General features: G+C 34.1%; 1 protein-coding gene and 1 long non-coding RNA gene across 3 annotated transcripts; both read right to left on the bottom strand.

Moving 5' to 3' along the window:
• Window positions 1–6,744: 6,744 nt before the first annotated feature.
• LOC116163164 (alkylglycerol monooxygenase-like) lies at window positions 6,745–17,755 on the bottom strand. Of its 2 annotated transcripts, none has more exons than XM_031477012.1 (9): window positions 17,078–17,755; window positions 15,151–15,278; window positions 13,457–13,608; window positions 13,306–13,409; window positions 8,350–8,512; window positions 8,153–8,304; window positions 7,967–8,101; window positions 7,808–7,921; window positions 6,745–7,754 (listed from the first exon to the last, which is right to left on the bottom strand). In XM_031477012.1, exons 1-9 carry the CDS (start codon window positions 17,324–17,326, stop codon window positions 7,482–7,484), a joined length of 1,470 nt encoding a protein of 489 aa, XP_031332872.1. In that variant the 5' UTR covers window positions 17,327–17,755; the 3' UTR covers window positions 6,745–7,481. The 2 variants fall into 2 exon arrangements, 1 of the variants encoding a protein (XP_031332872.1); XR_004143685.1 differs by having other exon boundaries at window positions 7,614–7,754; window positions 7,808–7,910.
• Window positions 10,425–12,594, bottom strand: LOC116163165. Its single transcript, XR_004143686.1, has 2 exons — window positions 11,896–12,594; window positions 10,425–11,846 (listed from the first exon to the last, which is right to left on the bottom strand). It is a non-coding gene; the product is annotated as an uncharacterized LOC116163165 (long non-coding RNA).
• Window positions 17,756–18,028: the final 273 nt, after the last annotated feature.

Here is an 18,028-nt window from a genome sequence, read left to right as displayed (position 1 = left end):
CTTCTATCGATTCCAAAAAAGAAAAACTTTGTAACTTCGTCAATTATTCAGAGTAGAAATTTTCAACGTTCACTACTCAAAATTATGTTTCGTTAAAATCGCCTAAGAGAAACAGAACTTGAGCGTTTTAATTTAATTTAAACTTGATTTAGCACGAAACTGAAACTCGGGGTAAATAGAGAAAGTTAAAGAAATGCGCATTCCTAATTTAAATTAGGACAAAGAAATTGTACTTTTTGATGTACTTTTAATATCATACAATCATATAAATAAATAATTCCCCGTACTTCAAATGGAATATTTTTGTTGTCAAAAAGATATCGGCAAATTGTCTAAACAAGGTAACATTTCATTCCAGGTCTATCATGGCACCGGGAAACTGTGGATACGTAACTATTTCATTAAGTATCCTAGAGATCGTTTATAATTTTGTATTGCTGTCTGCCTGTCCGTGTGCAGGATAACTTTGTGTAGACATCGGATTTTTCTCTTTTAAAAAAATTATTCGACTTCAATTAAACACAGTAACTTGCGATTATCGTTGGTTACTGTCTACCACTCTCATTTGTCAGTGGTATGTAAATGATGGTAGGTAAATAAAAAACATTAAGTGTATGTCGGTAGGTGTAATATCATCCGTCTCTACTGCTTGAATAAACTATATGATTATATTCGGTAACATAATTCAGTGGTATAAAATTTATAAGTGCTTGTTTATCGGTTATGTAAAAACACAAAAGAAAATTTAGTTCAAGGATTTAGTAAAAAAATGACATTTTATAGTTATAGGAATGTTATCTTTAGGGCAAACATCTCATGTTTATGGATACATTAGTTTTAAAATCGTAAAAGTTCCTAACAACACATCGTTGTAAACTCAGTCATAAAGTGTAATGTTTGATAAAATCATTAAATTTTTTGTTTTCCCCTCAGCTTTCATTTATTGAACAAAACCAGAATCGCCATGATAAGACGTATAACAGTATACGAAACATTTTATAATGCGAATAAGAATACAAGTATAAAGCAGATGAGCAAGACAAGTTTAGGCAACTACACTCTTCATAAACGAAACGCTAAATGAACTTAATTTATAAACTATACGCAATAATATTTTAACAAATGTCAAGGTAGTTTTATGTTTGGGGATGGGATTATTTATTTCAGGAATCTTCATTCGAGTCAGGTTGGTGGTCGGTAAAATGCAACGGTACTTACTTTTATAATTCAATACAGGCATAAATTTGTAACAAATCTCGCATTTAGAAGATGAAGGAGCGCCCAACCTTGGGCCAAGGCCAAGGGGTGGGGTTAAGGATTATGGAAGTGAAGGAAATCGGGTTGCGAGTTCCCTCAAGAAGTTCGTCAAACAGCGATTCATTAGCGCCTTTGTCACATACAACTTGTGAAGCAGTATTAAGCGATGAATGACGTTCTTAGTTCTTTAAAAGATCCGTTTAAAATTCTTCAAAAAAATTACACCGGTCACGATTGCGTTTAGTTGTAGATTGCTTTTTAGTGCATTTTTGCAAATTTATTTGTAAAAAGTAGTTTTTAATCTCACTTTGGCCCGTAGAAGAAAGGCAACGGGTGTACGTGTATCTACAAGGCCGTGAAATTTTGTATGTGGTAGCCCCCGACACGATCTTACTGATGGTGGAGTCAAATCTTCAAACGCGAATTGCGGGTGAACGGGACGTCGGAAGTGGGTACCGTCAAAGGGAATGTGGTAGCCCCCGACACGATCTTACTGATGGTAAAGTCAAATCTTCAAACGCGAATTGCGACTGAACGGGGAGTTGGAAGTAGGTACCAACAAAGGGAATGTCCCAAAGACGATCTTACTGGTGGTGGAGTCAAATCTTCAAAGGGAATGCGGCACCCTACGACAAGCTTTATAGTCTATGCTTAATAGATTTATTGTTATTTTTCCTACCACAAGCCGATTGTCGTACGTCTTTTTTTGAAAAAAACAGAGAATATATTTTATAAACTTACTTTACCACTTCTATTTTTAAATATAAGTAGCTAATAGTGTACTGATCTGCCACACAAAAGTGCGCTGAAGTTCCTTCGATCTCACACGAGGACTTTGATCATTTTTAGGTGCTGTTTTATTTGCGCGTATCACAACTTGGACGGCTACGATATTCTTATTTGAAATCGCACGCGTTCCCTCGTTAACAACTTTTTTTGTGTGTTCCAAAAATGTAGTATCTGTATCTTTAGCGATTACGTCGGTTTGAGTAGAGTTCGGAACAAATTTATGTGCAGTTTGAATGGCGGCAATGCGGCATCCTGTACAGTATATGTGTACCGCAACCGCTGTAATGGGGTTTTCCGCGTTTTTTCAAAAACCTTGAAAATGAACTCCAAGCACATTAAAAAATTAGTGGTACACATTTTTTTGTCAAGAGAAATCGTTGTGATTAGCAAACACGATTTTAAAATGAACGGCGTTTGAAAAGTTTCGAATGACCGCCACGTTGCTGTGACGTCACTACGCGCGTTGGCGCTCAGCCGTAGCATTGGTTACAATCGATTCAGAGAAAGAAAACGTCGTTTTGACGGAAAAAAGCGTCGAATAATTATTGCATTTGTACCTGAGTGTGATAGCAGAAGTCATCGCGAACCTAATAAATTGTATCTATATAAACGTCCCAACAGGAAATATACGAAAAAAGTTCGACGGATACCGCGAGTTTGACATCCCATTTGTATTGTTGTGAAGACGATTCTAATTAATTAAAGTACATAATGTCGATTTACTTTCAGTCAGTTATCGACGAAAATCCATCGATATATTTGTAATTGTAATTCAGAATATGATTTACTTCGAACTCTGTTCTGGGCATATCTGTGCCCTTACAGCGCACACATTTTTCTCTATTTTCACTTCCACATATCCAACACCCTAATTTTCTCGTTGAAATCCGTAAGGTGCATACTGTATTAGGTACCTACACTACCTTGCACTATACACACATAACTTGTTGTTATACTTCCTATGAACCATAACAGATTTGCTTCTGGGCTTTGACTCCACTCAAACGAGTGGCATGGAAAAACTCACTTTTCGAGAAAAAGGCGGCGACCATTAACACTTCAACCTTTGGGAGACTAACTGCCCCTTAACGAACCAGTCAGAACTCAGTTTATGGCAGATTGCCATAATAAGTCGAATCGAACTCCTATCAGTGTCATGCACTAATATAACTCCCGATCGGCAACCCGCGTAGTGACGTAAGCGACGCTCGGCCAATATCGGCATGTCGTCGGTTGCATGACAAAATTTGAAAGTTTTACGATATTATATGTTGTTTATTGATTAGGAATTAGGAAAAAAAGTTTTGTATATGAGATGTTTAATTACAGGTTATAAACTTTACAGTAAGACACAAAAAAGTTACAATATTTTTTTCAGGAAGACCCTATTAACTTGGGCAGAAGAGAAAACGTCACAGCATTGTATATTATATAATTATTACATAAATTGTTCGGATTAATGTCTGTACACAGTTTATTTTTATTTCACGTACAGAGTAAGCGGCTGTAATTTGCGTTTTTATTCATTTCCGAAGACTTTATATTCTTCGAGATATACGATTTGTGGGAATTTCTTTCTTAAAGCAAGAACCTTAGCATGAACCTTTCATTTTCACCTGGGGATGAATCACTTGTTTTCAAAGTAAAGCGGAACCTTTGCGAATGTACATTCCTCTGTCACAAATTGTCGCCGGGTTTTTAGCGTATTTTGATATTTTCCAAAAGGAAATGAACGCTATTGTTTGCACTTTGTCCGTCTGTACCACTACTAGTCCTCCAATTTAAGGCGGCTAGGGACAGGCCATTCAAAATTTAAGCTGCGCCTACGCAAATAATTATATAGGCAACCAATCGTGCAATTCGACAAGTTTCACCAGGCATAAGTAAGCTACCTGCAAATGACCTCATCTTCCTACAATAAAACCAGATTCCAGACCCTCATTATCGGCTATTCAACAAAAGTAACTGATTTATGGAATTTTAACTTTCTCCTGTTTTACTGTTTACTAATACTGGAAACCTTTGAATATAGAATAGGAAATCAAAGCTGAAAGCTCTACATACCTATATAAAAATATTACTAATGTATTACTTTCTAAGATATCATTCCTACTTACTTCCTATATAGGGATTTACAATAATGACTTTTTGAGATTTGGACTTGGGTAATGAAGGGAACAATTTCCGAAACAAGAAAAACTGGTGTTCAATTTTTGTGGGTCACATAGCACAAATTTATTTAAACAATTATCACATCCGATCAAACTACGGCCCCATAGATTTCTTATATTATGATAACGATTTTCACAGGTGCGCGGATGTAAGAATGGTATTTTTCTTCAATTAGATGAACAGTTTTCGATATTTCGCATGGCTTCCGCAATGTAGCCCGGTATTTGCTGCGTTTTCAACCTTCCCCCATTTATCAAATTATATATCTGAATTCTGAACTAATTTACAACAAAATAAATGACTCATTTTTCATTACAAAAAATGTTTTAATAGATTTTCGGAAATTTTCCAATTCCAACACGCCATTCTGTTACCTACTTATCAAAAAAGCAATTTAATAATATCGATTACATAAAAATTATGTACAATTTGGACGATGTACCTATTATAGATAAACATGACGAATTGTTTGTTGTCGGCACCTTCTTGAATCTAGCAGCTCTGTTAAAAAACTGTTGATACAAAAATTGATAATCTTGTGTCTTACATACTTTAGGTGACAAATCTCAACGAAAATTTCAACTAGCAATTTTGTCCACCAATGAAATGCGGATTTCGTGTCACATTTCCATGGCAATCAAGGAATTTATCGTCAATTTTTTGATGTAAAAAGGTAATAATGTTTTGACATAAAACGTCACTTTTTCGTTGAGGGTCACTATGGTGTGAAATTTTCTTACCGAATACCACAGTGCTTGAATAGAATTTTTTTCTTGCTCACGAATATTTTGCGAAAGTTCAAATATGTGTGAGCTCGAAAAGTTTCCGGAAATAGCAAGCATTCCCATTCGATCCCACACGAGGACTTTGATAATTTTTTTATCTACTTATGCTTTTGATAATTCCACTGTAGGTTTGACGGCTAGCCAAATAAACTATTTTCGTAAACCATCAGGTAACAATACACCTACATCAAATGTATGAAAAAAATGTATGAAACGGGTCTAAAAAATTAAAACGTTGTTACTCCTGAATATTACATTTATTGACGTACAATATTTTTTTAATTATCGGTCAATTATCGTTGGTACTAATAGACGAATAAATGGAAGGCATTGAGATTCTTTTGTTACTGGTCCAATAGGATCATAAACCATTGTATATAAGTATAATGGTCATTAGGTGTTAATATTTTCCAGGTAAAAGTGCTACCTGAGTTGCCTATCGTCATTGTATGGAAGGTATTGCATTTCTTCCGTCGCTATATTTTTTATATAAACTTTTGAGTAAAAATTACGGGTTATTTCATAATTTGAAGCAGTTCGTAATATATTTTTTTAATCCACTTAGTTACTAAATAAATTGTGCGGATTTACTTTTTAAATATTTTTTTTACTAAGGCCAATATTCGCGTTCTTAGTAAATTCAAGATTATCGTTTATACACGACTTAAATAATTTTATCAAAAAAATAAATCGCTACATTTAATGACTTTCTATATCTCTATCAATTTCCGATAAGACCTCTAGTTAGAATTAATATTTGGGCTTTAAAAATTACTCAAAAGTTTCGACTTTTATTGCAAATTTCAGTGACCATTGTGTGTTGCCTATCCTCTATCCCTAGCCCCCTTAAGCTTTTTCGTTGTGGTTTCTTTCTTATACGGTGTAGCACAGTTCCGAGACCAGAACAAAAATGGATTAGTCACTTCCATTCAGAGCGCTTTCGTCGGTCACGGGCGACCACATTTTTAATTTGTTTAGAAATGCTGGTCTCCGATTTTAACCGTTCGGTCTTACCCGCTAACTTGTTTCATTGCAAGGAAAATCTTCAGAACACCTTTTACAATTTTATTATTGCCTTTGAGCTTTGATTTAAATCATCATGTTTATAAGTCAATTGAAATTCAGTTTTTTAAAAAAAGGAAAATCATTAGAGGTTTCTTCAGAGTTCTCCTTCTAATTAGTGCAGGGATAAACCACGCTACGATTTAACCTTGCAATAGGTTATACCATTATTTAAACAATGGCTATACAAACAAATTATAACAAATTATGATCTTCTTTCCTTTGATGGTACAGCTTCAAAAGTGGGTTGGCGAGCTTCTTTATAACTGAAATACATGTTTGTTCGTTATACTACAGTTTGACTACTGTTGTCTTACAAAATACCGTGAAACATAAAATTAGTTAAAAGCAATAATTTGTTCTTTCTGAAGACGTACCAATTTTCATTAAAATTAAATTAAAATTACGTTACACCTGCTCTCTTTATTTTATATGCATAGAATGTAACTTGCAGTTTGTCGACAATTTAATTTGGTTTTTTTTTTAAATATGAATTTAATTATTTTGTTGTTGTTTAGTTATGTTAAGATTTTGAGTTTTTTGTTGTGTTTCTTTCTTTTTCTTTTTTTTTTCTTATTACATTAAATCATTGCGCGTTAACTATTATGTATTGTCCTGTAATTGGAAGGTCTGTTCTGTTGGGCAATAAATCTCTATTATTATTATTATTAAACCTTACAATCAATCAATCAATTTTTATTTGTCCGTATACCATAAATAGGTTTTGACAAGTCAGTAAATATAGTAAATTAATAATAAATTAGTACAATGCATATATAAAAAGAATAATAAAAACAGTTTAAAATTTCAAATAAATAAAAGCTAAACAAACCATGTGGCTGAAACAGAATAGTATGGATTATAAACAATTTAAAATTTTAGTTAATAAGAGACAAAACAGAGATAAAATATAAACAAGTAAAGGTGAAAGGGACTCTTGAGAATACTACTACACAGGTACACAAAAGTAAACAAACAATGAAATAAATAAATATCATTAAAATTATTGAATAGTTCTCCAAGGCGTATGTAAATATTCAGTAACGTTATAAAAAGAATGTCTTAATAAATGCGGCTTAACGACTTTTAAATTGAAAAAAATTGTGAGGTTTGATACAATCAGGAACGATATTGTATAAGTCGACCCAAGTAAGTTTTTCATCAATATATGACTTGATATGGGACTTTCAAGAGCTAAAGTTTTGATATTGTGGTCCGAAATTAAGAAGTAAGAAAGTCATTTATTTATTAATGAAAAGTAAAGCCCCTAATATAGATCCTTGAGGGACTCCATGCACAACATTTATTCAACACAGAACATTTTAGTAACAAATTTTTTTTACCGTCCTTCACTTTGCCTTGGGTCTTATTGTATCATTAGTTTTCAAAAATAACTTGATAAACGGTGGGATCATTTCAGGCATTTTTGTCAGGTGTGCTAATTTGCAATACATTAAACGACTTCAAGATCCATAAGAATGACGACACCCCAAAAAATAATTCGCAGAAACCAAATACATTTTTTTTCTCGATGGTAAGCACACCAACTTGTATAGCAAACACTAGTAATCCACATCGAATCAATTCGCAATTGGCCGCATATTGAGAGTTGTCAAAAAGTAGGCCAATAACTGTCAGCGAGCCAATTATGTAACATATAAAACATGTAGCGGTCATGGGATTCATTTGCTACAACGAATAAAAAAGATTTAGATATTTATATTTCACAATCAGTTACTTACCGCATGCAAAATAACAAATTCTTGAAAAATATAAATCACTAAACAAAAATGAATAATTATATAAGCATTACACCACATTGGAAGCTTCACATAATATTTCTCCCTTGGTCCCACCTATTGCGAATAATCTGTCATAATGGTAAGGTGACTCTACTTTACCTTCACGATGTCTTCTTCGGCTCCCAAGCGAGGTCTATTTGGTTGCCAAGAGGGCCCATAAAATATGGCAGCCAATTTATATCTCCAACTAGCCATTGAATTCATTTTCTCGTACGCATAAATGGTGTAAAAAGTCTGTGTGGACAAAAAATTGCCAGTATTTGCAACAGAAATTCTTTAACATACCTCCAAACGCAGTAGATTAAAAGAGGGTTGATTAACAACTAAACCGTATATTATTTCTTCATTCGGCGCTGGATTAGCAAATGTACCAAAAATTCGATCCCAAATTATAAGGACACCGCCATAATTTTTATCAAGACAGTAAAAATTAGAACCTGAATTTTTAAAATTATAAAATGTTATTACCCAGTTTTATTTACCGTGATGCACACGGTGATGATTTGGGGTATTAAATATCCACTCCAATGGTCCCAAAGTTTTAACTACTTCGGTGTGTACCCAAAATTGAAATATTAAATTGAATTGCTGGTGAGTTACAAAATGTGCAGGCGGAATGGCGAATGCTAACGGCAAATAAAAAATCTGAAATCGGGAATAAAAAACTGAACTAATTTGTAAATAAGAGCCAGTGACATTGTTAAGCCCTATTTCTATGAGGATTTTGTGAAGATTGTATAAGGTTGCAATGTTTCCATTGTTGTTCGACTGCTTCAACATTATTATTGCAATAAATAAAGATCAATTGGCTGGTCTTTAAGAGATTACAGCACAAATCTCCCCTAATAAGTCGAATTTCTTAATAAAATTACTGTTAATACAAAGCTTGACAGAGGCACAGCCGTCTATAATTACAAGCCATGCTGAGAAGTTTGGCAACGTTGTCCGAAAGTCAATCGGTGGGCCGATGTAAGTTTTACTGGCGTCTTGTTGCTCCTGAAAAATGCAATTTTCCTCTCTTCTGTGTTTCGCCTTGGTGGTTTTAATACAGAAGAAAGATACTTAGGCAGCTTACAATTGTACATATATTTTATTTAATTACCAACATGGATAATAACATTTTTATTTGACTTTAAAATTCGGAACGCTGTAAATTGGTAACTGCATCGTAATGTATTTTATTTGTTACTCAGTTGTAAACGTTGATTAACAAGACAAAACGTAAACGGGTAAACGTCATGTTAAAACGCTACTGACTTGTGTTTCTTTGGCTTTGCGTTTGGGTTGAATACGAGTGGGTTGTGATTTTATCTATAAGTGTAATATTATTATTATTATTTAGCAACTTACCTGAATAATAATTTCAGTTCATTCCGTATGGAGTAACACAAATTGTGGCAATCCTACCCTGTTAAAACAGGTAAATAGGAATATTACACCCAAAACATATATAAAATACACCTGAAAGCTGCCATTTGCCAAGTTGAATTAGGAAATCGGCCTACCATGCAGTGTTGTCATAATTCTCAGCACGGCTTGTAATTATAGACGGCTGTGACAGAGGCAAACATTTAAACATGTGAACATCGTCCGATTGACGCCATAGGTAGGGCACGTTTTTACGTTTTCTATCCATTCCACACAACATTTCACCCGTTGTTGGAACAGTGAAATTTTGTATAGGGTTGAAAAGCCTATCCGTGCAATTAAAATTTGACTTTTATGCAGGGTTTTTCAATAAGAACTTTTTTATAATAGGTTGGTTAAGGTGACTGATACGTCTTTTAGTTTCTAGTGACATTTGCATTTACTATCGCCGCCACAAGAGAAGAGCCCTGCGTTATCATCTACAAGCGTGTGATTTAAGATTTAAAATCAAAGTCAAAATAGTTCCGTAATAATAAATATTAAAGTTGTTGAAAAATGTACTAGATGGCGTAGTTTCGCAAAGGTTTAAAAAGAGCAACAGCAAATCCCAATTCAGTTGTTTACTTGTCAAATTTAGTTATTAGGTAGGGGAAAGAAAACAGCTTATTTATACAAAATCGAAGAAAACTTAGACGTTTTGGTGTAATTACTGTATCAATTCAAAAGGTGAGCCATAAGCTTCGTTGTTTTATCATATAACAGTTAGAAATTAATTTTGTAGGTTATATCATTCTAAATGGGAAAACTGCTAGCAGAATTAGTAATTACGGAGGTAATTACTCAAATTACACCTAGAATCTAACAACAACTTATGCAAGGTAAGGATATTTACACCTGATTCAAAAAGATAACCGAACTTGTTTGATTTTTAGGTGACTGGATGAAATGTGAAGTTTTATACTAGTATAAGAGCCATGCAACATTTGTAGGTACAGAAAAATTATAATTCAATACATATCCTTATACCAATTACATTGTTTTGTTGGAAAAATAAACGTATATTCATCTAATGACAAAAACGAAGAGCAAAAGAGGTTATGGAAAATTTGAAAATAATTAAGAGTATTACGACGTTGGTCAAATCAGCATCAAATATGCATGTTAAACTTGACAAGCGTTATAGGTTATCTCTTTTCATTACATTTAGCTTTTCAAAAGCGCACGTCTATTATATCCCAAGAACTTGTTTCGTTCTCTGTCCTTTTTTGGGTTGCGCAAATTTTTGAGATGTAAGTATCAACACCTTGGATTTATGCATTCGTACATTGATGACGCAGGGCTCTTCTCTTGTGGCGGCGATAATACAGTCGAAGGTCTACAATTTAAGAAAATGATTTCAATTTCACTAGAAAAACGCATAACAATAATTCCAAAATCCATAATGAAAACGGTCGGTCTGTAAAACCACAATTAGTAAAATCGTGGATATTTTCGGTCGTTATAATCAGCCATCACAGCCTGCAATTAAGAATTTTGTGAAAAAGTTTGAGTCTACTGGGTCAGTACTCAACGTAGCAAAACCAAAACGTACTCGTACCGGTCGTTCGCACGATAATATTGCTGCTGAGGGATAGTGCTCAGGAGGATCCAAATTTTTTCAATTCCAACAACCGGGCTTGACTCGTCCCGAGCTGAAGAAAATCGATTTATTAAAAACCAAATTTGATGGACGTTTGATTTCGCGTAGAGGTGATGTCAATTGGCCACAAGATCATGCGATCTAACACTATTAGATTATTTCTTCTGGGGTTCCGTGAAAGATTAAATTTATAAGGATAATCCAACAATTGTGCAATTGCGAAGCTCAAAGCCAACATCGAGAGCGTAATTCATGATGGAGTCATAATTATGCATACATATGATGGAAAATTTTGTTGAAAGAAATATGTCCGCCACCGTAGTCGTCATGGACATTTATCGGATATTGTTTTTCATTCATAAATCATAGAGTGTAGAACAGATTTCAATTGTAACAGGACATGATTATGATATATATTATATATGATGATGATATGATCTTGAAGTGCCAAAAACAAATTACATCCGTGGAGATTTCTGCGCGACGTACAACAAAGACGCAGAGTAAACAAATTCATATCTCTGTTACACTATCGCAAAGATTGTTTCTCAAAATATTCTTGTGCTTTTCTGCTGTTTCCATTCCATTCTACATAACTATACCTAGATGTAGCTATCCGGTAAAAAAATACCTTATACCAAAGATTCTTTGCTTATACGAAAATGTACACTAGATTACATTTATTTCATTATTACCGTTTATAAACTTTTCTGAGAACATTATGTGTCTAGAAAGTGTGCGCTTTCGATTCAACAAAGAAATTTTAAAAAATATTGAAAAACTAGCCCAGTTTAGCGATATAATCCCAGCAAAAACAAATAGTGAAGATTGGAGCGCGAAAGTTCTTGCCTTTACGAGTTCGGTGGGTGGCCTACCATGCTGACAACGTACAACTTGAGCTATGCGCGGTCTAGTAGTAACAAGTCTCTGCAGCTGAATCGTGTGAGGTAGGCAACCCACTATACTGCTATGCTGTAAATTCGGTATAGGATCCTTCGCTTGGATGGAAAGACACAATTACCCAAAATCATGTAAAACAGCTATAATATTTCGCAACCAATGCTTCCCATTATAATGGATTGAGGAATATTCTAGGTCGCCAACCTTGTTCAGCTATTCTATGTTGAATTACAGCGTAATTTTCTTCTGCCCTCGATGATGACTCATACAAGCTAAAACTTCTCGCTTTTCGCACTACTTATTTTACAAAAAGCGCCAAGCAAACTAATTATTTTCAAGAAGAATACCGCCAAAATTGTCTCGCTTAACAAATGGTGTCCGTCTGCTCTCTTCTTCCGTCTCTAACTTCTTACGATTTTAACACTGACATGGTGATGGAAAAACAATCGACCATTCGTATGACATTGTGACTAACTTACTTTTATACAGTGAATTTTTTTTTAATGCGAACATATGAGTTTGTATGCAATGTAATTTCCCTATGTTCGATTTAAAAAAAAACACATCAATCTATTGAGTAGTTCAAATGAGTAGTAGATACAATTGACAGCTGTCACATTTTTTAAAATACCGCCGTCCAATTTAATTACGAAATCGGTTAGGTTATTACTTAGAATGTCTAGGAAGACACTTCGAACCTTTATTGTAATTGTTCTCGTTATTTATTTTCTTATTTCCTTCACTTATGTATTGAATAGATCAAATTAGTAGAATACCAGGTGCACATGACCTACAAATAATTGAAGGTTGGTTCACAATGAATTGTGATGTCAGCGCGTGCCATGTGAAGTCAAGTTATCGTAAGTTAAAAAAATTTATCCTAAAGTTGCTATGGCCTCACATGGCTTAATTAAAAGAATCTTACCGAGTGCTCTTCATCATAAAGACTATGAGTTGCTGTTCATAGTCACACAAATTGCCCGTTTTGGGAATGTGAACCGCGCACATCTCATATATTGATGTGTTTTTTTAAAAATCGAACATAGGGAAATTACATTGCATGCAAACTCCTATGTTCGCATTAAAAAAAAACTCACTGTATATTAAAACTCAAATTCGTACTGTCTCACCCGCTGTTATCAACAATATTTGGCGCAATTTGCATGAAGAATTGAACCTTACTTAAGTAAGGTTTAGTACTTAAGTACTAAAGACACCTTATAGATCTCCACTCTCAACACCGGTTAATGGTTTTGTAAATCTTATAGCAGGTACAGTGATAATGGCGGACTATCAGAACGATAACGAAACACCCATTGCAAAACTTGTGTAACTTTAACTGCATAAGTAGCACTATTCTTTCCAGGTTGAATGTATCTTCCCCTTCCCGCCACACACCCTCTCCTATGACACTTCTAAATCATCCCCCCAACATCATCACACAAAGTATGCTTTGACCAAATCATCACTGCAATTATGTCACTGGATCTAGACTAGTATTTTTATCTAATGGCGATTCTAATTTACTTACAAATCCGCACCATCCATGCAACACGGAATGCCGTAAAGTAACAACCATATTAAACTCTTCGGAGCTGTGATGAACTTGGTGCTGTGCCCATAAAATATGCACCTCTGTAATCAAATCCATTCGAACAAATAGAAGCAATGTTTCAAATTACCATGTGCTGCCCTATGCATCCAATAATAGCAAAAATCTACACCGAGTGCTGCCATATACCAAGTTGAAGGATGGTTCCATGGTAAATCCACAAAATGATAATTTTCGTACAAATAGACGTAGGCGTAACTCTCAGCTCCTCGAAATGTTAATCTACATCGATAAACTACTATTTATACAACTGTATAAAATTTAAATAGGATGAAATATTAGTACGTGGATAATATTGATATGAGAGTAAGAATTGCACAACTGAAACATGAAGTAGGGATGTTGGTAAATTACAAAATTCGAAACGAAACCCCTAATTTGAGCGAAGGAGGATGTAAAAGTAATCAATTTCACAAGGAAAATCTCATTTGCAACAAAGTGCCCCGAACGAACCAAACGGGCCGCGCGCGTTGAATAGATTCCGACAAACATTTTGCGGGGGAAATTTGTGCTTTTTGTAGAGTTTGCGGTATTTTCTGCGTTCCCATCAAAATTGGAAAATGTTTAGCGCATTCTATTCTCTGTTTGTGTCAACGTACTGACGACAAATTTGTTACAGCGCGCGCGGCACGTTTGTCTCGTTGGGGGCATTTTGTTGCAAATGAGTGCGCACCTGTTGTGGTAATGTAATCATTTTGAGTAATTGGTAAACATTGCGATAAAAAACTGGAGTTTAAAGTCGGTTTTAATTAAGAACCCAAAGTAGCTTACTTGTCACTATCCTGTAGCAATAGGGGCAATATAACAGTTATTTAATATACAAGACGATAAAGAGATATTTTAACCATTGACTGAAAGATGTTAATTCACGAGTAGCGCAGCCATGAATGAATTAACTTTCACGAGATGGTTAGTTTCCCTTTATTGGCGTATATAATACCACAGCCGTCTATAATTACAAGCCGTGCTGAGAATTATGGCAACACTGCATGGTAGGCCGATTTCCTAATTCAACTTGGCAGATGTATTTTATATGTGTTTTGGGTGTAATAGTCCTATTTACCTGTTTTAACAGGGTGAGATTGCCACAATTTGTGTTACTCCATACGGAATGAACAGAAATTATTATTCAGGTATGTTGCTAAACGAAATATATCGATTTGTTGTCATAACCTCTAAAGCAGGCTACTCCTTACTGGACCCTTTACAAGCGCTTGTATTTGTTCAAAGTATCTGTACAAGCTCAAATATGACCTACACACTACGTGGTACGTAAGTACGGTAATTGTTTATCGTGAAAGAATACAATTATTATTTTATTAGATTGTATTTCAGATATTCTAGCACGGAAATGTCAAGTCGATTTTCTGAAGGAACACAGGAGAGAGGAAAAATTGCATTTTTCAGGAGCAACAAGACGCCACTTACATCGGCCCACCGATTGACTTTCGGACAACGTTGCCAAACTTCTCAGCATGGCTTGTAATTATAGACGGCTGTGATAATACAAAACTTTATTTTATAGTAGAAGCCATATAAATCATTGTAAAGCTTCTGACAATTCTGTCAAATGTTCAGAACGTCACTTTATAGCGTGCATTTGAAATTAGAATGCACAATCATATGTTTATCTACCCTTACGGTTAAAGTGATCACTTTATCTATCCTTACGGTTAAAGAACTGCTTAGTCTACTCATTCAAACATATGAACTAAGTCAATTTAACATATAGGTACTATAAAATAAAATAATAATGTCGCTTACCTCACAGTAACAGAAACAATAGCAATTGATAGACTAGTCAGGCTATCGTTCAGTCGATAGGTAGGTTTTTTATTCATCCATAAAAGTATATTTTCCAAGATGATAAAAAATAGAAAATACGGCCAAGCCTGAAAAAATATATCCATTTAACTACATGCATAAGAATAATATTAATTACACATACTTACAGTTTCCAAAGGCAAAAAGTTAATTTGACTACGGAGGGGTTTTATTCTCCGATTTACTGATTTTTAATTTAAAAATCGCGGAATCACATTTTTAAACAATTTCTGTTATTCAACTTGAAAAAGGTTGGGTGTTCAACGAGTCAGATAGAGTTGTGGCAGGTTATCGTCACGTTCAGGAGAAAATCTTTTAACTCCTTATGACTGATTGATCGATTGATTGATCAATATATTCAATCATTTCAGATTAAATTCTTATTTATTGTCTGCAGTCGAAAGTAATACCAGATTTTTAATTTCTTCAGAAAGCAAAAGAAAGAAAAAAAGGCCAAGTTTATGTAGAATTTGTTTTGAAGTGAGCCGTCAGCAAAGTAATATTAAAAAAATCTATCTTTGCAGTAATTTCCCATCCTGAAATGTAACCCCAGCTGTTACACACCTTCGAGTGGGATTTTTGTCTACAGTTCATAAACTATGTGTTTATTTTATGTCGTATTATGAAATATTTTATACATTTACTCCAATTTTTATTATTGTCCTCCCTTGCACAAAATTCTGATAGTGGTATATGTGGTCAGGCAAGAGGTGTTTGTCAACATCATATTGTTTATCGATATCTTATTGTTTTCGCTGTGTTAAACCGATAACCTAATATTTCTTTTTCAACTTTGGTTTGAGATATGTTCGAAGCGAACCATAACAAAAACGTTCTTGTTCAATATTTTATGCCGTCACATTTATTACTTCGCAATTACTGCAAAATAAAATTGTTGATATATGATAAAATGTTAATGTCTGGATGTAAATACAGAATCTGTTATCAATTTTGCGCCCGAGATTTATATTCAAAGCCTAAATTAAATACCAACAAAATAAAAATATTTTACATAAAGCTCATTGTTGTAGTTTCACATGTCTGTAATTGTTGAATACCGAATAACAACCGGAGTTATCCAAAGAAAAATTAGGATCCATGACTCGCATTTGACGAAAATAGGTACATTGTTGGCCGGTATTCAAGGATCCAAAATTAACAGATTTTATTTCTTTTATAGTTTGGGTGTGTTCTAAGAACAAATATTTAAACGGACGTTGATGCAAATATCACCCACTATGATCACCGGTGTCGGTAAAGAGATTTTACGTCGAAGATTTCTATTTTTACGGATTTGATAAGAACTTAAAAAAATATGGAACGGTTTTTTGACTTAGGTTTATTGAAAATTGTGTGTACCTATACATTTTTATATTATACAATTCTTTTCTGAAAGAGCTATTGACCTTAATTTTTATGTTGTTTGTTTTATATACTCACTCTTTTGGCTATTTAAAACGTTCTATCCGTTTTTTAAAACTGTTTTTTTAAATACTGCCGAGGACCTATTCAAAATGCAACCTTTTCTTGTCCATTTCATTCTCGTGCTCATTTCTCACATTAATGTCTACAAGAGAGTGCGAGCAATTTAAAAAATTTAAATTAAGAAATAACATTTCGTCAGATTTACGCAGTCGAATTCATTTATTAATGATGTTGGGTCACTTAACTAACACGCTGAGATTATCGAGCTGTTGAAAAAAACAAGCACGGGGCAGATTTAAACAGACGAAATGTAGGAGGTTTTCCGTACGTATTACTTTTGCGCAATGTATAAGTAAGTATTGTCAAAGAGTATAATTGTTTATCAACAAAAATGTGAATATTTTTTATCGGTCATAACTAATTTGACAAAACATAAACTTACATTCAACACGAAATTGGGTACATTTTCCACATGTGAATAAGACGTCGTATTCGGATTGATAATATAAAATAATTCCCCAAAACCTTTCAAGAACTGCTTTGCATTATTAAGATCTGCTACAGCACTTTTCTCAGTGTTCTCCATTTGACCAAATAAACTCGTACTCAAAACGTGCACCTCACCAAGCCAAGTTGTATTTATAAATATATGCCTATCCCACAAATTACAGTAAGCGCGTTTATCTAACATTATCCTCTATAAAAGGACATCAACGTAATTTTAATGAAGTCACAAAACCTATTTAATTAAAATATTTACACCTCGTTTGAAAACATATTAGCACTGATTAAAGTATTAAGCGAACGCAGAGAGCTTGGATTATTGGGCGTAACACTTGATTCGGAGTTGAAGTGGGACCAACATGTTAACGTTCAGCGTGTTAAATTAGCTAGAGCACTATTTTTGATTCGCAATTTAATAAGGGTGACTACGAAGGAAACTGTTATGGCAGCATACTATGGCATATTTCATTCGGTATTATCTTATGCAATTCTTGCATGGGGCCATTCTGCCCACTCTCGAGTATTATTTGGTTTGCAGCGCAAATGTATACGATTATTAAAAAACCTTAAATACAGAGATTGTTGTCGTCAGGGTTTTATCGAATTAAATATATTGACATTACCTTGCATTTACATACAGCAATGTTTAATATATACTAAAGAACACATGACTACACTAACTGTAAGCACCGATATTCATACTTACAATACAAGGAACAAAGAGAATCTTTATATACCGTTTCATAGATTAAACAAGACCAAAGATGGCACTACATTTTACGGCATGAAATTTTTCAATGTCTTGCCAAAACAAATAAAATATTTAGATTTGCACGCATTTAAAAACTGTGCAAATAGTTACCTAAACGAAAAGCTTTTTATTCTTATG

Source organism: Photinus pyralis, unplaced genomic scaffold (genome assembly GCF_008802855.1).
Source record: "Photinus pyralis isolate 1611_PpyrPB1 unplaced genomic scaffold, Ppyr1.3 Ppyr1.4_LG2, whole genome shotgun sequence".
In the NCBI taxonomy this organism is placed as follows: Eukaryota; Metazoa; Arthropoda; class Insecta; order Coleoptera; family Lampyridae; genus Photinus; species Photinus pyralis.
Note: the sequence above shows the minus strand (reverse complement) of the source record. Positions and strands in the feature narration are given on the sequence as shown.